The sequence below is a fragment of the Octodon degus genome, unplaced genomic scaffold, assembly GCF_000260255.1.
Source record: "Octodon degus isolate 3935 unplaced genomic scaffold, OctDeg1.0 scaffold00038, whole genome shotgun sequence".
In the NCBI taxonomy this organism is placed as follows: Eukaryota; Metazoa; Chordata; class Mammalia; order Rodentia; family Octodontidae; genus Octodon; species Octodon degus.
This window is the reverse complement of record NW_004524614.1, coordinates 10,226,773-10,251,192: the sequence shown is the minus strand read 5'-3', so window position 1 is coordinate 10,251,192 and position 24,420 is coordinate 10,226,773. Positions and strand designations below refer to the sequence as shown.

Sequence of the window (24,420 nt, the reverse complement as noted above, 5' to 3'; positions counted from 1 at the left end):
TGAATTTTAGGAATATTTTCTCTAGTTCTGTGAGATATTTTGATTGGGATCACATTAAATTTATGTGACAATTTTGAGAGTATGGCCATTTTCACTATCTTGGTTATTTTTATCCATCAGCAAGGGATTGATTTCCATTTTCTCTTTCTTTCTTTCTTTCTTTCTTTCTTTCTTTCTTTCTTTCTTTCTTTCTTTCTTTCTTTTTTTTTTTTCAGTACTGGGGGATTGAACTCAGGACCCTGTGCTTCTTGTTCTACTGAGCTATCTCCCTGGGCCTGATTTCCATTTTCCGATATCCCCTTTGATCTTTTTTCAGAGTACTGTAATTTTCAGTATATAGAACTTTTTCTTCCTTTGTTAGATTGATTCTCTTTTTTTTTTGGTGGAACCAGGGATTAAGCTTAGGGCCTTATGCTTGCCAGGCAAGTGCTAATTCTACTAAGCCATCTCCCTGGCCCCCTAGATTGATTCTTAAGTATTTCATTTTTTGAATGCTATGTTTGTTTGTTTATTTATTTATTTATTTGGTACAGAGTCTCACTATGCAGCATAGACTCAGTGATCTTCTGTCTTAGTGGCCCCAGCACTGGGATCACAGGCATGCACCACCACACCCGGTTTCACTGGCCAGCTAAGTGGGCCCAGGCTGGGGCTGGCTCAGGGAGGCATGTGGTACCACAGATGGAACCTGGTCCTTGTGCTTGCCAGACAAATGCTTAGACCACTGAGCTATCTCCCTACTTTCATTAGAATTTTTTTTTCAAAGTCATTAGAATTTTTATCTCCTGGATTTTTGTTTGATATCTTTTCATGAACTCTAATTCTTTGGTATAATGGTTAATTCATGTTTTGCATAATTTTGTTCAGCTCAGCTGGGTTTTAGTATCTTCTATAACCTCACCAATCATTTTCCTCTTCTTTTATTTACTATTATTTCCCCCTTTCCATGCCTTTTATCACTACTAATTTTTTTCTTGATACAGGCTCTCACTGTGTAGTTTAGGCTGGCCTTGAACTCACTGTATAGCCCACATTAGCCTTGAACTTTTGGCATCTTCCTGCTTCAGCCTCTCAGTTGTGGAATTACAGGTGTGTGCCACCACATCCAGCACCAATATTATTAAAATTTATCAGTCTTAAGATATTTAGTTAAATCTGTGCTATTGTTGAATTCTTTTCTATTGTTAATTGTGCAATAGTAGTATTTAGTTGATAGTTGTGTGTTGACATTTATCTTTGCATCTGTATTATTACAGATTTCTTTTGTATTGCTAAGCATGATACAGTGGAGGCACTTACTAGTTCTTATTAACCAATAACTAATTTGTCTTTGACTATTATTGTTGCTGAATCTGTTGTCATTGCTAGGGTGGCTCTCTCCCCAAATTATTGGAGATGGCCAGATATTTGGACAGAGCCAAAGGCTTGTAGTTAGTCTTGCCCAGAGCACATCACTGCCTATTTGGCCTAGCTCCTGGTTCTTTGACATTGGCCTGTAGTGTTGTTTATGACTTTTAGGCAGTCTCAGTCGTATGAGGAGAACAACTGATCAGAACTGATCAATCTTCAAATATTTAGTTATGTCACCTTGGCTAAAGAAGACAGTACTTTATCCTATTTTTAAAATGTAATGTAATTTTTAAAATGTTTTTATCATATTATTCAGGGACTTAAATTTCCACATATCACTACTTGATGAAAAATACCTGCTCCTTATGATGCCTAAGATGTTTGAAATGCAGTGAGATAGTGAGGTTAAGCTTAATAGTCTAAATCGTTTGATAATAACAATAAGCTTGTCTTCTGGATGGTTAACAACATAAGTTTGCAGGCCAAAATTAGAGAAAAAGGAGGGCTACAAGGAACGCCAACATTTTGGCCCTAACCTTCTAAGGTCAATTAAGACTCAGGACATATGAGAACTTGTACTGTAACGTCATGTACCTCGGTAGTGTCCCAAATTTTCTGATCAAGAAGATTATGGGGCCAAAGAGGAAAGTGATCGATGACGTAGAGTGTGCCTAAGGAGAGTCACATGGGGAGAAGACACTCTCTCAGGCTTTCACAGAGAGCACATTGGCCAAGCAATGGCCGTGACTCATCCACATGGCTGCACTGACAAAAGTGCAGTGACAAAAGTTCTACAATCGGAGGTACAGGATCTCAAGATAAATCCTGAGGGCATTTCACTGACCTTCTCAGACCAAAAAGCTACAACTCTTGTTGCATAGGTCCTGCTTTACCTTGGTCTTAACCATCCAGTAGAAAAGTATGAAGATGAAATATAGGAAATAAAGCCATGCTGTTATGTTGAGCTGTGGGGGACTCAGGTCAATAATTTCTGACATTGCCAGTTAAACAGAAGACTCAATGCTATTATGGGCTACTGGACTCTTTTAGAATATTTTGCTGAGTTTACACACCTATAATATTCAGTAACGGAACTTAGAAAAAATGGGGTATACCGATGAATGTCCATTTTGTATCTGTGTATTCAAAGTGGTTAGGATAGATATATAGTTACATTCTCTTAATGAATAGAATGATTTGTTCTAATGGTGTTTGTAAATAGGATCACAAGTCCACATCTTGTACAGCAATTAACCACTAAGAAGAATATATGCAGTGTATTATTTGTTGAAACTGTACTTCTGATTTGATTTGAAACTGTCTCATTGCTATCTGTTTATCAATAAAACTTTGAAAAAAAAAATAAAGAAGATAGTAATAACAACAGCACAAAACACACCCTAGAAAATGACAAACTATTATAACTATTAATTTCTTACCTTTTAACCAAATTTAGTAACCAAAATAAACCAGGAAATTGTGTACAATAAATATCCCCTCAAAATGGCAATTTTACCCTCAGGGGAGAGAATTTAAAAGGAGCTAAGGGAAAAAGTAGAGAAAAAAATGTTTAGAAACAAAACTGGAGGACAAAGGAAGATTACATAAGCTTTGGCAGTCAAGCGCTTATCCTACTGAGCCATCTCCCCGGCCCCTTAAGCTTTGGGAACTGGTGAAGAAAACCACTGGGAAAGAAAAGCAAGAACAGAACAAAACAAACAAAAACTAGAAACAGTGTTCTGGTTCATATAATAACAAGGGTAAATGATCAAGAAAAAGAGAAAAAAAATTAAATGCAAAGGAAGAAAAAAAAAAAAGAAATGTCCACTATAGGGCACGTGCCTGTTATCACTGGTTGACAGAGGTGGCATACATTACTCAGATCTGTGTGGATTGATCCCAGTAAGCTAGCAGTAGAATTATGCTGGTGGAGGATAATCCTAGCCTTTAATTCCACTGAAGCTCAGACTGCTTCTGGTTACTGGCTTTTAGGCTGAGACCTATGTATTTTAGCCTGTAGTACTCTTTTTTTTTTCTTTTAAAATTCACTGTGATGATTTCTTTTTTTTTTTTTTTCAAAATTTTATTGATAAACAGATAGCAATGAGACAGTTTCAAATCAAATCAGAAGTACAGTTTCAACAAATAATACACTGCATATATTCTTCTTAGTGGTTAATTGCTGTACAAGATGTGGACTTGTGATCCTATTTACAAACACCATTAGAACAAATCATTCTATTCATTAAGAGAATGCAACTATATATCTATCCTAACCACTTTGAATACACAGATACAAAATGGACATTCATCGGTATACCCCATTTTTTCTAAGTTCTGTTATTGAATATTATAGGTGTGTAAACTCAGCAAAATATTCTAAAAGAGTCCAGTAGCCCATAATAGCATTGGGTCTTCTGTTTAACTGGCAATGTCAGAAATTATTGACCTGAGTCCCCCACAGCTCAACTTAACAGCATGGCTTTATTTCCTGTATTTCGTCTTCATACTTTTCTGCTGGATGGTTAAGACCAAGGTAAAGCAGGACCTATGCAACAAGAGTTGTAGCTTTTTGGTCTGAGAAGGTCAGTGGAATGCCCTCAGGATTTATCCTGAGATCCTGTACCTCAGATTGTAGAACCTTTGTCAGTGCAGCGTAGCCTGTAGTACTCTTGAGTTACTCCTGCTAACTTGAACTGGCTCCCTGACATCCTTCAACTTGGACTTGGTTGTGTTTCACCCTGATACTTGGAGCAGCTAGATGGAACCAACCTTCAGCTGCTCAAAGTTCTCACTTCTGTTGGCTGCTTTCCTAAATGGCTGCTGACCAATTACCCCTGTTGGAGGGCATCTGAACCCGAATAACTCACCGGCCCCTACTGTTCACAGCCACTGCTCTGCTGCACTGGTGTATTTTGTCATGGAAACCTCAGGGCTGGCCAGTAGTCACCGGCTTCTACAGGTTCAAGCTTCCCCTCCCATGCTCTGAATCAGGGTTCAGGGAGAGAGTGCCACTTGCCAACTCCCCATCCACGTTGTGGTTCCTCTCTTTGGTCTCCTTGTGAGCTCTAATTCTTTCTTTCTTTCTTTCTTTCTTTCTTTCTTTCTTTCTTTCTTTCTTTCTTTTTTTCTTTCTTTCTTTCTTTTGTATTTTAGGGAAGGGTCTACAGGGTGTTCAGCGTGTCACTACTAGATTGGACTTGTAGTGATCTGCCTGTTTACAGCCTCACAAGAGCTGGGATTACAGGGGCATGCCACCATTTCCAGTCTCAATGTACCCTGGGGGCGGGGCTGGGATGGCAGTCCAGGGGGATTGAAACCCCAGCCCCTGCACCTGCTTGCAGGTGCTTTACTCCACTAAGCTATTTGGCCAGTCCTAATTCTCCCTTTAGACCTGTCAATTCCTGGGGACCCACTTTCCTCTTCTCTTCCTCATGTTGCTTTATGGAGTCCAAATATCATAGAGGCCATTTCTCTGGTGCTCACCATTCTGCCATTTTCCAGGAAGTTATAACTCAATTTTAAAGAAGTGGTTTCAGGCCACAATTTACTGGTTCTAAGGTGGGAACATCATGGTGGAAAGTCATAAAGGAACAAAGGTGCTTAATTCCTGGCACCGGGGAAGCACAGAAGGCAAACAGGGCCCTGTTCTTTTTCTAACCTTAGTTGTGTGGGTTGTATAAATATCGTGCCTTTCTTGTGGCTGATGTCTTCCTTGATTTCTTCAAATGTTATATGTGGGCTTGAAAAGAATTTGTGTTCTTTATTCATATTTGATTAATACCAGTTTCGGTCATTGTTAATTGTGCTTTTTATAGTTTCTATATTCTTCTGTTTCATTGCCTCTTCTATCAATTAATGTGAATGGTGTTTTAATCTCTGGTGAAGTTGATTTGTTAGGTTATCTACATAGGACCACATAACTTTTAATTTTTCCAGTTTTAAAATTTTCAATCACATTAAGTAAATCACATTTTTAATATTTCCCTACCTTTTTAAACTCATGTGTTCCTTTCAAAGAAAGAATATTTCCATATTCTATTCTAAATTCTAAGAAGTATGGCCAAAATGTTAGATGAGTTTTCAAATTGAAAGATGCATTTCTATTACTATCCCTCAAACTACTGCCCTTCACTTCAAACATACTTATCCCATCATTTTTGTCACCGTCTGAAGCAGTTTGGAAGACCTGTTTGGTCTCTTTATGAGCTGTGTTTAAAAAAACAGTACAGTGAATGCTGCTGCTTAGTGCCATCCAGTGGAAAGGTAGACTTGTCAGAATATTACAGTGTGTCCTCTTCCACCTTACTCCCTGGATCTAGTGCTACTTTTGACACTTCTCCACAGTCAAAGTGTCTGACAGTTAAACAGTTTGAATCAATTCAGGACATCGAGGCAGCCGCAACAGCACAACTAAAGACATTCATAAAAGAGGATTTTCAGAATTCAGAAAGTGGCAAGAATGAATGGGATATGTATATTTAACGTGAGGGTGAGTAGTGTGAGGGGCAGTGATCTTTTAGTTAAATAAATTTTTAAAAAATGGAACAATGCTTGATCCCCAGTCCCACATGCCTCATCGGCCCGCCCACGGGGCACTTGGAGCTGGCAAATGAGTCTGTGGGTGGTGGAGCACGCCTGTTATCTCAGTGCCGGGAAGGTTGAAAACAGGAGGATCACTAAGAGTCCAAGCTGTGTAGTGAGACTGTGTACCAGATACATAAATGAAAAAAAAAAAAAAAAGAACACTAACCATTTTTTCAGTCATATCTTAACTCTTGAGAATTCAATAAAATTTATAAGATTATTTGTATTGCTAATATATAACAAAAATAAGTGATTTCATTTATGAGATACCTAGAATGTGCTATGCATTACACTAGCTATTTTTTTCTTTTTCTTTTTAATCATAACAGTCCTCATGTACACATGATGGGGAAAGTAAATCCATTACTTCATTAAATAAATTTGAAATCTGGGCTAAGGGAGTAGCTTAGTGATAAAAGTGCTTGCCCAGCATATGTTAGGCCCTGGGTTCAACCCTTACCATGAAAAAACCCAGAAGAAAACACGAGGAATCATTGTGAAAGTGATGCCTACTTTAAATATTTTATTAGAAATTTAAAATGCATGTTTATATATATTCATTTACACTTTTTTCATGTATGATTCTGTTCAGTGTTATTTTTGCGTTTGCATGCATAAACCATACTGGAGAGCAGCCATCTAGCTGGGAACATTTAATGTCTGAGTGACATCTGTCATTATTGTATAGAAGCAATGGGAAGAATCAACTATCTTTTATTTTTACTTATGTAGAGATTAAGAATACCTACACTGTGCTGAGGAGATAGCTTGGCAGTCTAAGCACCTGCCTAGCAAGCGCAAGGAATCAGGTTCAATTCCCAGTACCACATGTCGTGCCAGCTGTGGTGGCGCACGCCTGTAATCCCAGCTTTGGTGAAGCTGAGACAGGAAGATCACTATGAGTCTGAGCTATGCAGCAAGACCCTGTACCAAATAAATAAATAAATAAATAAATAAATAAAAGATAGGGGTCAGGGAGATGGCTTAGTAGAATAAGCACTTACCTGGCAAGCACAAGGGCCTGAGTTTAATCTCCAGGGCGCAAAAAAAAAAAAAAAAAAAAAAAAAAAAAAAAAGATAAAAACTATTTCTTTAAAAAGTACCTATATTAATAATCTGCACAACAACTGTACAAGGAGGAAATATTATCCCCATTTTAGAAAGAGGCCTTTCTAGAGGGTTTGCCTGACTTCTCATCTTCTAGCTTAATATAGAGGCAGGACCAGGAACTAGAGGTAGGCTAATCCAACTATAGACAGTACACAAAGCTATTGTAACTCTTATAATTTGCATGTGGTTATATATTGTTCATGGTTATGAGTTAGTTTATGAAGTCTGCAGTATGATACATTGTTTCTAGCCCCTTGTTTTTATCATGAAGATCATTACTGTTGGGTAAACAGGACAACCAAGTAAAGAACACAACCAGTTTGAATATGAGGGCTCTAGAAGACAACTCCTGGTATAACTCTGAAGAAGAATCTGAGTCCAGTATTGAGCTGGGTCTTTTATGGATAGAGTAGAGAGTTAGTGGGATGGATTTAGGTAGAGTGATGCAGGGCCGGGTGGAATTGGGGGAGTGAGAATGGCTGAGCCTATGGCCATAGCAATGGCCACTATGACTTTGCAGGTGGGTTAGGTGTGTCATGTCTTAGCAGAATAGGCATTGTTCCTGGGCCTCAGGTACTTGGGAGCTGCAGGATGTGGAAATGGGCTATAATTAGTCTGGGAACTCAGAAACTAAGTCAGCTGGTCGGGGCAAAAAGTGATCAGACATAATTTATTTACTGTGCTTTTTATTTTTTGTCTTTTTTTCCCCCTCTCCTTAGTAGTCAGCATTGGCTTTATCTTAATGCTCTGTCACTTTTATCTTTAGGTCACAGTTTAGTCAAGCTAGCTTGTCTCTGAGCAGCCGTCTTGTTCTTGAGAGGTACAGCTTGTCCCTATCCAGGATTTTAGATTCAAAGTCATCACCTAGAAAGCAAAATCTTATTCATCATACATGTGTTGCTACTATTGTGTATTTCCTATTTTCTTCCTTTAAAAAAAAAAAAAAGACTATGGCCTGTCCTCTGACTGTCCTGATTGTGATGCTTTCTTTTCCCCCAATGGTGCCCATTCATCTCTAGTGAATCAGCACAAATGAGATCAGGTTTAACAAGTTTTGACCTACCTTTGATGAACCTTTCACACTTTACAGATAGATGTTCCTGAAGAATATACATCCTCTGGTTAGCAACATCAGTAACATATGCATTCTAAAAGTAGTTATTACTACCATCACTTACCTCCCATTAGCTTCCTAAGTAACTCCTACTGATTTGTGTTTGCTTTCCAAAGGAAAGGAAAAGCTCTCTGGAACTTAAGTGTTGCAGAAATGGTACATATCTCTTGCACATATCTTTGTAAAGTCAGTTTTCTGATTTTCATCCTGGCATTGTGTTGCATTTTCCATTAGAATTCTAATCTTTAGAGATGCTGGCAGCTCTTAGGAAAGTCTCTTAGTATGTTGATCTTCCAGACTTGTCAAAAGTTTATTTTTGTGAGTTGAATTTTTCATAATCTATTGTGTTCATTTTTTCCTAGTCATAGAGAATTGTTATCTTTAGCAGGTCTCTATTATACTTTCTCTTAATGTGGTATATTTAAAAAGGAACCCTTAAGAAATGTTAATGAAACTACTTTTTGTTCTAACTGCTGCTATCAGGATAAATTAGCATGTTGATTCAGACTCAGATCAGACAACAAGAAAAAAGTTTTTTTATTAATTTATTGATACAGGGTCTTGCTACAAAGTTTGAAGTTCAGACTCATAGTGATCCTCCTGTCTCAGCCTGCCAACCACTGGGATTACAGGCTATACCACCGCACCTGGTTTCATGGCTGGCACAGTGCAACTGGGATTCCAGGGCCTGCGGTGCTGGGGATCGAACTTGGGAACTTGTGCTTGCTAGGAAGGTGCTTAGACAGCTGAGCTATCTCCCCAGCCCTAAGAAAAAAGTTTTAAAGTATTTTTATTAGCTTAATAAAGGCCTCAGGTATTCCTTGAAAGGCCTCAACCCTTACCACTAGAGTAGCTCTGTTCATGTATATGTAGGTGTTTGAAGATGTGAGGAAGAGACGAAAGTGTTTTGTACATTTTTCTTTTTAAATTGAGAGGCACTTTTGGCTGAGAATGTGGCTCAGCAGCACAGCATCTGCCTGGCAAGTACAGGGCCCTGAGTTCAATTCCGAGTCCAAAAAAAATCTAGTTCTACATACAGAAAAAGAATTGGAGAGAGGCACTTTTGCATTTTGGGTACAGGGTATGGATTTATGTCTGAATCCTGCTATTCTGGAGAATTTTTTTTTTTTGAAAGCATCTACAGGGTGTTCAAGCTCTCACTACTAGATAGGACTTGTAGTGATCTGCCTGTTTACAGCCTCCCAAAAGCTGAGATTACAGGTGCATGCCACCATGCCCAGTTTCAATTGCAGTCTCAGCGTGCCCTGGGAGTGTGACCAGCACAGCCCCCCCCCCTTTTTAATCTGGAGAAATTTTTTAACTTCTCTTTGTTTCATTTTCTTTTGTGGGGTGGGCTTTGCTTACCTTATATAATCTATTGTATATAGATTTATATAGAGAAGATTAGGTTATTTGGTACATGTAAAGTAATTCAGTAACCCTAATACATAGTAATGGGAAGTAAAGTTTTTGCTTTTCTCCTTAATGTCAATTTCCTAAGTAGTATTGATCTAGGTTTCCTAAGAGCACAAGGAGTTCAATATATTTTATTGATGAACTATATTTTAGTAATCCCATTTCTCTTTCTTTGACCAGTTGAGAACTGTTAGAGGGACAACTGCTGCACATTTAGTACATTCAGATCCACGGGGGAAGAAACAAAACAACAACAACAACAACAAAAAAAAAAAAAACCCAGTGTGCTAGAGTCTTAAATTCTCAGTATATTATCATTTAACCCAATAAATACATAAAGGGATAACAAACACTACCATTCTTTTTGTCCTAGTCTTGCAACAGGATGGTTCACATTTGGACAAAGACAATTTTGGAGAATTTTTGTTTGTTTTGCTTTTGGAATGACAACCTAGTCTTTGGTATGAATTTGGCCCTGAAGTTGCTGGTGCAGTTGTATTTGCCAACTGATATAACAGATGTTGCACATTTAACTTCAACTTGAGTTTTCTTGGAATCAGAACTGACCATGAAAGAGAGTTACTAACAAATACTGTGTTCACTCAATATCCTTTTTAGAGAGACCCTGCCGCAACTGGTTTTAAGTACATTAGCATTCCCTAGTGTTCTTTCTAAGTCACCATCCAGGAATGTATAAACAAGGACAGCAGCAATTTAGTGGCAAAGAACAAAGTGTTCATGTATCTGTCTCTCAAAAAAAAATTACCTGGCAGCACTTGGTGCAAGCTAGGAGTAATCTCTGGATTGGTTTAATAAACTCATTGGCCCAATGCCCAATGTCCAGCATGAACTAGGGACTTTCCCTTTTTCTCATCTTCTCTTTATTCTGTGTTTGTTTGCCTGCCTGTCTTTTGTTTTGTTTTTGAGACAAAGTTTCGCTATGCAATTCAGGCCACTCTTGAACTCACTTTGTAGCCCAGGCTGGCCTTGAATTTGCAACAATCCTCCTGCTTCAGTTTCCTGAGTGCAGGAATAATAGGCATGTGCTATTACACCAGGCCTTTTTTATTCTATCCCTGATGTGTTTCTTCTGATGTTTGTTGTCCTTTTCTCCCTGACTTTGATAATCCACTATGGAATAATCCACTGTAGAGAAGATAACTAGACCTTTATGCTCAAAATTAGAAAATCCCTAAATCTTTCTTTTTCTCATAGTGTCATATCTAATATTGTCTTTATTTAAAGAGAGCCAGTTCACAGTGTGATCAATGAGAATACTGTTGCTCTTTTGGGTGGGATACATTTTTAACAAGGAATTATAGGACAATTCACCCAGTGCCAGTCACACATTACCAATCACTGTGACTACCAAAAATGCCTTCACTTATTTCTACTCCCCCCAAAAGTAGTGGTACAACTACACCATTGGTTTAGACCCACTGCCAGCTAGACAATTAGAAACATACTGCCCATATTCTGAACTCAACTGCACATTATTAACCATTATATATACTTTAATAGAGGAACTTAATTGCCAAAGTCTTTATGTCTAGGCAAAGCCTAGCTATTAAAGCCACAAAAGTTTTATCATTTAAGACTATACCAGCCACTTTTTATTTTTCAAAATCTACAGTGTTAAGAAATCTAAGACACCTATTGGTTTTACATATGTATATGAAATTTTTTTTAGGGAAGATATTAGGTTTTCATAAATTACTGGTTTATGGAATTAGTATATATGTATAAGATTTAATTTTCTCAAATTATGCTCATTGTTAATTTACAGGATTAAAGTATCTGTTCAAAATGATTTTTTAAAAATGATTTTAAAAATTTTTGTGAAATTACTTTTTACAAAATTTTATTGAGAAACAAATAGCAATGAGATAGTTTCAAAAAAATTTTTTTTAAACTTTTATTTATTTATGTGTGTGTGCATGTGTGTGTGTGTGTGGCCAGCTCAGCCCACCAGGGGGCAGGGCTGGCTGGCATGTGGTGCTGGGGGATTGAACCGTGGTCCCTGTGCTTTGCTAAGCTTTTTCTAAGTAGGTGCTCTAGACCACTGAGCCATCTCACCAGCCCCAATATAGTTTCAAAATTGATTAATAGGACAGTTTCAATAATTAATACATTGCATATTGTTGTCTTTGTATTGGTTATTCATAGTATAAGATGCAGACATGATATCCTGTCCAAACGCTATTAGTACAAATCTTTCTTCTCATTGAATTAAGAGAAAGTAGCTGTATATCTGTTTTAACTATTTTGTGTATACAGATACAAAACGATCCTTCATTTGTATCCCCTTTTTTTGTTTAGTTTTGTCAGAGATGGGTATTCCATTGCCATTTAAATATTGTAGGTGCATGAATTCAGCAAAATAATCCAATATAGTCCACTAGTCCATAACAGTAGTGTGTTATCCATAGGACTGGCAATGTTAGGAGTTGTTTACTTGAGCCCTTTACAGCTCAGTCTATTAATATGGCTTTACTTTTCATACCTCATTATTATACTTTTCTGCTGGATGGTTAAGACCAAGATAAAGCAAGACCTATGTAATTAAAAATGATTTTTAAATGTAGTATGAAGTGCACATACGCTTTAGAATTTCTTATACTAGTGATTTTTAAATTTGCAGTTTGCTAATGTTATACAAATAATTAAGTTATAAAGTATTTTATTTCATTTATTTTTCAGAGAAAGAGTTTTGAAGAAAACTGGGCATAATATATTCAGCAAAACCAAGCAGAAGAGAAACAGACAAAGAAACAAAAAGCTTAAGAGTGTTAGTGAAAACTCATTTGAAGCCTTAAATTATTTTACACCGGAATATCAGGACCCAGTTCCAAGTGAAAAAGTTTTTGAAGACACAAAAGGAGAATCAATTTCTCTCTTAACTGATGGTTTACAGAGTAAACAAGGGAATTTTGCGAATGGCTGTAAGGAAAGTAGTTGGAAAAACATAGATCCTGAAGATAGTTTTCCAAATGTCATCCCTACAGTTGAATTGGACAGCTTGTCAAAGAATTACTTTCCTAGGGAAGATGATGACTTGTCATCAGTGCCAAATGTTACTAGTCCAACACAGACTCAAAATCTTCCCTGTGTAATGAGGAATGACTGTTTTGGCATGAAAGTAGAAAAACATAGTAAAAATAGTTATAATTTGTCAATAGATACCCATGACCTATTTCATGAAACCCCATCTTCACTCAGGAAGAAGAGAGAGGTAGTTAAAAGCCTCTCAAATGAACCAGTCCCATACTATCAGTGTACATCTAGAAGTTCAGATGTTTTAAGAGAAGAACAAGGAGAAAACAAAAATGAGAACAACTCTTGGGCTTTTTTCACAACCAATTTATCTAACAAAGAATTACAGCTAGGCCCTGACAGTCAACCCTGTTTTGGTAGCTGGCCTGAGGGAACTCATATGTTTGTGTGTGAACAAAGACCAAAGAAAGATAGATCACGTAAAGTTACCTGTCCTGACAACAGGAAACAAATGATTAAATTGATTTCTACTTCTGAAGGAACATCAGAACCAGAAAACAGTCCAGAAATATTGATAGAGGAGAAGCTACTGATGGAAAATGAAGATTTGTCACCTTCAAATAAAACTACAGATTCATACATAGAAACAGAAACAAATATATTCAGAAGCCCTTTACTTCAACTGGATATCCCAAAGGGTGCCTCAGAACCAACAAAGAATAAGGAAAAGATACAGAAAAGGGTTTTCAGTTTGGTACCAAACTTTAATTTACTGGAACAGAGTAATGCCAATGCAAAAGAGAGGGAGAAATGTGCCCTATTAACAGAAAACTCTGAACTGAGTATTATTTGGGGAAAAGAAAATGATAAAATTTCAGAAATAAATAATGAAGAAGAGGACAAACAAAAAGTTATGGCCTTTAATCATCAGCCATTATGGTTTTACCTTGCTATCATCAAAGATTCCCCTTCAAGTATTGGTGTTCAGTTTTATTCTCATTATCTGTCACTTAACAGACCAGGACACACACTATATTTCTGCAAATACCCTATTCCTTCTCTTGTACTGCATTACATTTCTAGCTTTTGGCTAGTACTTTTTACCAACAAAAAAAAAATTTTGAATTTCAAGTCTCAGACAAGATTAGTTAATAAACTAAATGATGTAGGGTTTCTTTCTTCAGAAATTTTTAGTGGCCAGCCTCATACTTTATGCTCTTTTAGGGTTACTTCTGAACTTCACTTTTTAAATGAACAATTTGATGACAAGCTGAAGAGACAGGAAGAATCTAAGCCATTCCCATGCTTCCCTACTAAGAACAGACAAGATTTAATAAGTACTGGTTTTAAGTTCCTTGGGCTACCATTATCACAAGACTTTGCCTTTCGACTAGTAAAGGTTTTCAGATCTCCTGGATTTCCAATGGGTAAATTGTTTTCATTTATTCAATATAAGCTATTGAGGTATTTCCGCCTGGTATTAATCATTTCATGAAATACTAATCTTGTGATGTCTTTAAACAGTAAAAGGACCCATTACTAACAGTGCTTGTTTTTTTACTTATCATTGTTTTCTTTTTTTGTTTTTCTGATTTTTTGAGATAAGGCCTCACTATGAAGTTCAGCTGATCTTGTACTCATTATGTAGCTAAGCCTGGCCTTGAACTGCCAATGGTCCTCTTGGCTCAGCCTCTCAAGTACTAGGATTTCAGGTTTGCACTAGCATGCCCACCTGAATTTTTTTAATTTTTATTTTTAAAGCTCCTCCTTACATTAATACTATTAAACCTCCTTACCACCATTAGACTCTGTGTGTGTGTGTGTGTGTGTGTGTGTGTGTGTGTGTGTGTGTGTGTGTGTGAAACTAGGTGTTGAATCCAGGGCCTTTGCACTGAACTACATCCCTACCCTTTTTTATCTTTGATTTTGAGATGGCTTACTCAGTTGATCAGGCTGGGCTTGATTTTATGATCCTCTTGACTTATCCTCCCAAAGTGTATCTTTTTAGATATAACTGAGTATATAGAATACTTGAGCTCTCCATTTAAATAGACATGAGGAAGAGTGAAGGATGAGAGATAGTGACAGTGATAGAAATGGGCCATGATTTTTTAATCTTTTGACTTACTACTTTTCTCTTGTTTGACACATGGCTGTTTCTGTTCTCATTCACAATTCTGGCTCCCAGATAAGAATTAGTAAATGGGGGATAGTAGGTAATAAATTAAAAAAAATCTGAAATCTATTTTTTAAAGATTGAGGAAGGAAGGTTCTGGACAAACTTGTTCCCAGCAGCTGACATCCATATTGGCTAACTTCCTAGGGCTAGGGAGTCACACTTATTAATCTATTTGGAGGATTCTTATGCTGTATTTATTACATTTGTAAACTTTGTAAATAGTCACATCTCAACTATTTGCTGTAGTTTTCTATTTTAATGTATGTGCAAAAAATAAAATCTCTTTAAAAAATTAAAATGTATTTGGGGAATTTTAAGTACTGAAGACATTTTAGGTCAGAGATGCTAGTCTGTAGTTTAAATTCTGAAATTATATACAAATATTTTTATCACTTTGTATTTTTCTTTTTTGAAAGTACACAGATTAGTTTAGTTTCTTAGTGGGGTTCATGACCAGAAAAGATTAACAATCACTGTTGTAGATCAGTACCAGAGGGCACAAAAGCACTGGTGTAAAAAGATTCTAAACTTCTGCCTTGAATGCACAATATCATCATAATCGACAGTGAGTGAGCATCCATTAACTAAACTTTGGAAAACTTTTTAAAAGAAATAGATCCCATTCATCAAATGGGCTACCTTCTGAATGGGGAGGGGAAACTAACACAAAATACAACTACCACATCCAGAAACTATAAATGACAAGCTGATGAATATTTTATGAGTGAGGTTAGCAGTGCTAAAGAGATTGTTGAAGACAATATGGGTTATGGTTTTGCTTGGGATTGTTTCAGTATGGAAGTGAATTAGATGCAATGTTTATACAAAGGAAAAGGAATGTGGCTGAAAATAAAAAGGGAAACAGTTCATATTTGGAAATTGTATCTGCTTATAAAGGGAAAGGAGGTAATGGGAAGTGAGCTGGGCTGGAGTAGACAATAAGCCAAGCCCCAGTGTACTACTGGTGACTGTAAACAAGGCAGGGATCTCAAATGAATCAGTATTAGGAACTCTGCTGATGAGGATTATATAATAGAGCCATATATAACCCATTAAAAACCAAACTATATATAATTCTTGGACTCTGTGAGTATAGGAAAAAATTTTTTTTGTGGCTTGGTACAGCTGATGTTGTATATTACAGTTATATGTTTGGACTTGTTTATAAGCATCTTAAATGTGAAGAGGTAAGCCCCTTAGACACATATTTTAAAAAAAATTTTAGACACGTATGTTGAAGGAGCAATCTGTAGGAAAATCAAGATTCTAGAGCTGCAGTATTTCATCCATGTCATGGGAAAGGATGACTACCTACATTTTATGATTATGATAATACTTCTTGAAATTGTTAATATATAAGTATATATTGCTATGTATTTTTTTTTTTTTTTTTTTTTTTTTTTTTGGCGGAACTGGGGATTGAACTCAGATCCTTGCGCTTGCCAGGCAAGCATGTATTCTACTGAGCCATCTCCCCAGCCCCTACTATGTATGTATTTTTATGCTTCTATGAGGATATGAACTATGATACAGATCATTTTATATATATAGAAGACTTCATTGAGTCTGGATACTGTTTACTAATAGAGATATGAGACAAACTCCCATGTTAGCCATCACTGAAATATCGTCAAAATCAGACTTTGAGTTTTTTAAGGTTTTGCTATGCAGTTCAGGACCTGGGCTTGAACTCACTATGTACCCCAGGCTGCAGCAATCCTCTTGCCTCAGCCTCCCGAATGCTGGGATTACAGGCATGCGGCACCATGCCCAGCTCAGACTTTTAGCATTACGGCAGCCTAGATATTGTCTTTGCATGTCATCACATTTAGAAAATCTGTGAAATTAGAAGTGTATTTTCTTACTTTTTTTTTTTTACCACCCCCCCTCACCCCACAGAATCCTTGTTGTCTGATAACTATGTGATTCCCTTCGACTGGAAAACACTGAAGATGATCTGTTTGCAATGGAAGATGTCAGCAGAGGTACATTTTTTATAGCTTTCAAAAAAAGTCTTCTATGAGTTTCTTTAAAAATAAAGTTGGAGAAAATCTGCTCCTCAAACTTAGTAGACAAGTGCTACATCTCTTTTTCTTTCAATTAGTCCCAGGAGAAAACTGCATTTTGTTTTCCTTTCTTTTTTTAGGTGGAGCACAACATATTTTTATTTTTTCTTTAATTATGTTTATTGGTACATTTTAGGTATACATATTTATCACGTTCATCATAGGGAATTTGTACGTATACATGACACAATTTGATTCTATTTGTTTTTTCCCATTCCCCTCCCCTGCAACTTCCTTCCCCTCATTATTTATAAAAGCTTTGTTTCCATTTTTCCCCTTCTTTTCTCATCTTATTGGAGACGGGGTCTCACTATGAAAGCAAGGCTGGCCTTGAATTCATGGTGATCTTCCTGCCTCAGCCTCCTGAGAGCTGAGATGAAAGGCATGTGGTACCACATCTGGCCTCATCTTTTTTCTTTTTCTTTTGCATCTGTTTTTCTGATCTTGTGTTTTTTTTTTTTTTTGTTTGTTTGTTTGTTTGTTTTTTTATCTTGTTAAAATTAACTCACACTGTGGGTGACTCAGGTGTCCATTTTAGCAGAGTGCTTTATTTTTCATTACATTCTTCTACTATCCAGTCCTCAATCTTACAGCTCAGCTATAAATTAGATTTGTATTTACTTAACTAAGAAGCATCTTATTGGGGTGATCTGTTGGTCCATAGTGAAAGAAAGAGCTATGTTTCTAGAGATGTTCATTTTCTATGTGGCTGAAAGAGGGCTGGCTTGAACCATTAGAAAGATTATAGATGGAAACTCTGGAAAGGCCAATGTAATGGAGTGTCTAGGGGTTCATTTGATCATGTTGATTTAAATGAGCCCAGAAATAATACACTTTGAAACTGTGAAAAGGAGGCTTAGTAGACATTACAGAAATAATATGTTAGGACAGTGGATATTTCTTATCTGTTTATTTAAGTGCAACTGTAGATATGTGTGTCCACACTTTTAAAACTAAATGTACATTTTAATTTTTTATTTATCCCTATTCCCCAAGGAGATTATAAATTTACTTAAACATAGTAGTTCTTCGAATGTTCAAAATGACATTTGTGGTGGTAGTGTTTCTTTTGTCATTTTTAGGAAAATCTTTACATGGGTAAAGTGACAATGTAAACTTAACTCATCAAATATTAATCATTATTTTATATTTTTAATTATAATTTTTAGAAAAAGGATGACACTAACTAGAACTGAGAATTCCTTAAACTGTAAGTATAAATCATTCTAGAGATCTTTACATAATTATAACGAAGCTAACATTGACATTATTTGATTGTAATAGCTCGTATGTACCACAGTTGAAGAGTAAAATATAAAAAATAGTTCGTTACCATGGCAACCCTGTGTGCTAGTATACATGTCATGGTTTTATTTCCTTTAAATGTAGATTTTTTTTGTGAAATAAACCAAGCTTAGATTGTTGCTCCCAAATTTATTTTCCCGTTTTATTGGTTAGAATGTATTTGAGAGCATTCTGATAACACAATTTATCAGAATTTTCCTCTGGGTTGGTAATTTATCAGTGCTAGGAATTAAAGATAATAGACTTTATTTAATTACTGTATGAAGGGATTCTCTAGGAAAAGAGGCAAAATGTATAGACACACTTCTTTTATATTTTAAACTTGACATCAAGCTGACATTAAAACAAACATATTGCACTCTTTCCCCAAATACCTAAATTATGAAATAAACACAGCTGTTGCAGTTTCAGTGTACAAGTATCTTCATTTGCTAAGAATTGAATGCACTGTACTTTTACTGTATGTTTTCTTTCTTCATTTTAATTCATTTCTAAGAATATTCTGTATTTCCTTTTCTCAGTGAGAAATACATGTATTCCCAGTATAAATATTTTTTCTACGTTTAAACCTCCTTCTGCTGAAAGAAGAGGGACAAGAAGGGAAGATTTGGTAAAATAGTTTAGAAGTTTGGGGAGCCACTAGAAAATGTGGAATAAATATGGTACAGGAAGAGATAAGTTGTAAGGAATTTACAGAAAGGAGGTGAAGACATTATTTAGCAAATATGTATTGAGTTACCTCCTATCAGACACTGAGGAGATAGCAATGAAAACATTCCTGCCATCCTGGAATTTATATTATAGGGATAGGAGTTAGGAAGGGAGTGGTGTCCCACCCTCACCCCCATAACATAACCCTAATGTGAGGTAACACCAGCACAAACAGCAATAAGCATAACTCTATTTAGCTATGGCCAATCTGGATGATAATTTATGTTTTGTTATTGCTCTTCTACACGTACTTGAAACTTCCCTTTAAAGACCTGGTCTTCTCACCAAACAGTAGGTCTCTAATTCTTTTTTTTTTTTTTCCTGCGGGACCAGGGATTGAACTCAGGGCCTTGGGCTTGCCAGGGAAGCGCTTATTCCACTAAGCCATCTCCCTGGCCCCTAATATGTCTCTAATTCTTAAGCTTTCATTATGTGGGCATTTTTTAGTATGAGTGTTATAGACAAATTCCAGTTTTTACAATTATTTTGAGAAAGAACCTCCTCATTTTGTGTTTAGCATAATGTATTGACCAGTAAGTCTTAAGGAGTAAATAACAATTTAGGAAGAAGAAACTACCAGAAGAATCTCTTTGGTTCTGGGTGACACAAAGCCCTGCCTATTTCAAAATATTTTCCCTGTTGGTTGCCAGGGTATTGGCTAATATTGCAGCACACCTTTGTGGAGGGAGGGGCACTAGAAAGAGAACTGGCTCCTATCATAGAGATACTGCTGCCTGTCTGCACAACTTTAAACCAATTACCTTCTCTAAACAAATTACTTTCTCAGAGCCTCAATATCTTCACCTATAAAAAAATTGGTTTATAATACCAACCTGTCATGAGACATTAAATGAAGGTGAAATGAAATAACTTGTGCAAAGTACTTAGCATAATACCTAAGAAATAGCAGGCTCTTAATAAGGGTTAATTCTCTTCATTTGAATACCCCCTTGGGCTTTAAAAAGCTTTGCTATTGAAATACACTCCTGTAAAGCAGAAATTGGTATAATCTAGAAAGAGGAATATATTGATTCAGGAAATGTGTTAATATATTTGCATGAATTAGTGCATTATTAACCTTTTGTAATGTAAATAACTGGATCATAGGAAATGGAATAAAGAGACAGAAGTCTGAGAATTGTCCAAGGGAGTAGGCTCTGAATGAGGCAGGACCAGGCAGAATGTGGACTGAAGGACAATTGGAAGTCCTAGATGCCAAAGGAATCACATAACTAGAAGGGCAAAGAGTGGGACCCTGGAAACAAACACTATTCCTATCACCATTTTGTCTGGACTTGCCTGGGTTTGTGTTTCATTATAGTTGAGTTGTCTCATCTCCATGGTGCCGCTGAAAATCCTGATCATCAAGCAAAGTCAGAGTACTCTGTGTGGACCCAAAAGATTCTTTCCAGAGATGTACCTGTTGGATGCTAAAGCTGGTTTGGATAATCTATTTAAGTGCTAATTTAAATAATAACAAAATCAACAGAAGAAGTAACAATTTAAACATCATAGTATCTAATTTGAAGATGTTTGCTATTATTTTATTTTGTTATATAGAAGACAATAAGGTACAGAACATGTAGGTAGCTTATTTTTTTAGATTGCATTAAGTTTGGAAGGGTAGGCCATATATCCAAGTATTGGTCTATAACTGAATTTCTAGAATTGTGAAATCCAAAAGACTTTGAAAACTAGATGTTTTATGGTTTTAAACTTTCGTTGTGGTAAAATACACAATAAAATTTACCATGTTAGCCATTCTTTTTTTTTTTTTTTCATTTATATCATTTATTTTATTTTGAAGAGTAAAAACAAAGAAAAAAGAAAGGAACAGGGAAACATACATTGCATATGTTGCAGATTTTCAAAACAGGAATAGCTAATTAATGATGGTTGTTATATTATCTATTTTTATCATCAAATCTGTTGCTCAGATTAACAAATATATGCAAGATTTGGGAGACAATTGAATATTGGCGCTTGCTTTCAAGAAATCTTAATTTTTTTCCTTGCCTTTTATGGCTCTAATTAATTAATTAGTTTTATGTATTTAGTACAGGGTCTACAGGGTCTCACTATGTAGCTTAGACTCATAGTGATCCTCCTGTTTTCAGCCTCTCAAGTGCTGGAATTACAGGCGTGCCACCACGCCCAGACTCAATCACTATCTCAGCGCGCCCTGTGGGTGGCGCTGGCATGGCACAGTGGGATCAAACCCTGGCCTCTGGTCTGCCTAAGCAGGCTCTTTAATCCGCTGAGCTATCTGGCAGGCCCCATCCATGGGTTTTGTATTACATATTGCTGTCTTCCATGTAGTTGCTCAGATAGCAGATATCAGTATACAAAGTTAGTCAAGGTGAAAATTCTAAACATTAACTACTATTTAGCCATTCTCAAATGTGTTATAAATGCATTCATAGTGTCCCCCTGTGGCCACTGTCCATCTCTAGAACTCTTCTTATTGTGTAGAAAGTAACTCTGTATTCATTTTGTATTAACTTACTGTTCCTCTTTCCCTTCACCTCTGGAAACTACTGTTTTATTTTTTAGTTTGTGATTAAACTATAGTAATTTGGAATCTAAGCTTGACATCAACAGGGTTACTTAGTTGGTGTGTTTATAAGTATGTGTGTATGTATCTTTGGTCATATATTTCAGTGCAGTAATACTAATATAGTCAATTACTAGGGGCTGCCCAGACTCCACGCAGAATGTAAGGTGATATGTGTAACTACTACTTTACTACTGCAACAAGCAAACACTTTCTGGGTTCTGAAACATATCTGACCTTCAGGATTTTGGTTAAGGATTATACAATATATAGTATATTGTTTGCTCTTTAATTCTGTTTTATCTTAGTTATACTTAAAATGTAATAATTCATTTTTGAAAATAAAGAGTGATTGTCTATGCACTGTTTGTAACTTCGACATTTAATTAATTGCCCAAAGAGAAAGGGAACCCCACTTGTCTTAAGCCCCTTCTCACAGATCTTTTGTCTTACCTTCTTCAAGAAATAACCTGTGAGAGGGAATGTTCATTTCTTTCTTTTGGGATTGGAGGAGACTGTGGTGCTGAGGATTGAACCAAGACCTGCTAGTGCTCTGCCACTGAGTACAGTCGGAGCTCTTTCATATGTATGTATGTATGTATGTATGTATGTATGTATTATTGTTATATAGTGCAGTGTCTCACTACAGAGATCTGACTCATAGTGATCCTCCTGTTTTCAGCCTCCCAAGTGCTGCGATTACAGGTGTGTTCCACCACGCCCATTCTCAATCACTATCTCAGGGAACCCTGAGTTTGGGGTGGGGGGGCAGCAGGCAAGCTGGGGATCAAACCCTGGTCCCTGCGTCTGCCTAAGCAAGTGCTTTAATCCACTGAGCTATCTGGCCGGACCTAGTGTCTCTTTCTTAAAGATGTAGTACTCACCTTCCTGATTAGAGCCATACCTCTAGCCTCAGGTAATCAATTCCTGGATTCACAGGTTATGATATATAAGTTGTTTCTTGGTGCTCTCTAATTCAGGTATCTTTTTGGCAAAGTTAATCAGTACTTGCCTTGTAGTCTCCAGTTTCCAAAACCCTGTTATGGTGATTTTTCTCTCTTACAGGTTTTGCTTAAAATAAAAATAATAACGTAGCAAGCACTGCATCCAAAACACCCCCAAACTAACCTCTTTCATATTTTAAGTGTAGCTATAAGATGGAGTGAGAATTAAGTGCTTAGATTCAGCCATTGTCATTGGGAATTGAGAATGTAGTGCTTTATTTAAAATAGCTCATTGTTTTCCTCCTGTTCATCTTAAAATTCTTTTGCATATAACATACTTTAACCAATCTTCTCTCATCATTCCCCTTGCCCCACTCTCCCTCTGGTTTTACATTGGTAGGGGGAGTCAGTGTATGTAATGTCTTTTGGTCACATTCATCCCTGCTGTAACACCCTGTTATCCTCCTTGCTGTCCCCTTATTCCCTTCCAGGTTTTAATTTATCGTGCCATTGGACTGTAGGTTCTTTCTAGTCTGCAGGGTTTGATTGTGCTTTGTAGTACCGTATAGAGCTATTGTGAAGCTAGACTAGCCTTGGCCCAGGGCGGGTAGTTTCCCAACAGGTCTGACTGGAATTTCAGTGCTGACACATTCTATGAATTTTCTTCCTTGTTTTCCCTCTCCCCCTTCTTATTCTTGTGTCTCTGTCTCTGTCTCTGTCAGTCAAGTCTCTCTGTCTCTCTCACTGTTCAATACTGACCCAGGGCCTGTTAGACATGTGCCCTACCACTGAGCCAGCCTCTTAAAAAAAAAAAAAAAAAAGACAGAGTCTTGCTAATTGCTTAGGCTGGCTTCAAACTTATAATAATGTTGCTTCAGATGAGTAGCTGAGATTACAAGTGGAGGACACTTGGCTTCTTCCTGCTTCCTAAAGCCTTCCTCAGGCTTCTAGAGAAAAGAAAGAGCTAGGAGGAAGCTGAGCTAAGGAGAGGGGGAGAACAGACAGCCTAGGGAGAGGATTCTGGCATGTGGCAAATTTTTTGCTTTCTTGAGGGTCATCAATGACAAAATAGTATTTAACAATGGGTATAGTATGAGACATGACCAAATTTGGAGCATCTTTATAATGTGTTGATTCCTACCACACAAATAGCTATCCAGACTTGTATTTGAGTTCCAAAATGCCTCACTTTTCTACAACATCTTTTATCCTTTCTGTTTTCCCCTTATTTCTAGTATGGACCTTCTAACAAATGAGTTTGGGCTACTGTCCCACCTTCTCAGGCTCTGCCTTTGAAACCTACACCAAGTGTGTCTGTATATAGTTGCAAATATTAGAAGCTGTAGAAATAAAATATAGTGGTCCTTGCCTTGAGGGAAATATCTGCCAGCAAAAAGAATGAATGTGAGATATGGACTATAGGAATTAGAGGTTGGGGTGAGATGGGGTAGAATTATGAAAATCAGACTTGTCCAGAGGATATTTTTGTGTAGGCAGATTTATCCAGATTTGTGTAGCTTTTTATTTTTCCATATTTTGTCAAATAGTAATCATTAGAGACATGCTGGAATGTTTCTTTGTCAAAAATTATTTAAAAGATTATTCTCTCTCGTTCTCACTTGCTCTCACTCTCGCTCACTTGCTCTCTTGCTCTTGCTCTCACTCTCTTTTAATTTAATTTTTGTGAGACAAGTTCTCATTATGTTGCCAAGGCTAGTTTTGAACTTCTGGGTTCAAGTGACCCTCCTGCCTTACCTCCTGAGTAGCTGGGACTATAGCTGGGAAATCTGGATATAAATCTGACTATAGCCACCACACCTGGATTTCTTATTATTTTATTTATGTCTGTCATAAAGAAGTGATGTCCAGCTGGGCACGGTAGCATGCACCTATAATCCGGGCACTTGAGGCCAGCCTGGGCTACATAAGCAAGTTCAAGGCCAGCCTGCACTACATAGTGAGATCCTGCCTCAACCCCCCCCAAACTCCCCCCAAAAGAGAAAAGTTGTCGTTTAGGTTTCTAATGCATCAAAATGAGATTCAGCTGGTCATCACATGATAAAAAATGGAATGGAAATCTAAAGTTGAAA

At 36.9% G+C, this 24,420-nt stretch overlaps 1 protein-coding gene across 1 annotated transcript in view; it reads left to right on the top strand.

Annotated features, from left to right (window-relative positions):
• Window positions 1-20,629, top strand: part of N4bp2l2 (NEDD4 binding protein 2 like 2) — a 119,446-nt gene extending 98,817 nt beyond the window's left edge. The window contains exons 7-10 of the mRNA XM_004631068.2: window positions 12,278-13,998; window positions 16,650-16,735; window positions 17,986-18,026; window positions 20,154-20,629. Of these exons, the coding sequence (XP_004631125.2) occupies window positions 12,278-13,998; window positions 16,650-16,735; window positions 17,986-18,006 (1,828 nt within the window). The 3' untranslated portion in view covers window positions 18,007-18,026; window positions 20,154-20,629. The remainder of the gene's footprint in view (window positions 1-12,277; window positions 13,999-16,649; window positions 16,736-17,985; window positions 18,027-20,153) is intronic.
• Window positions 20,630-24,420: the final 3,791 nt, after the last annotated feature.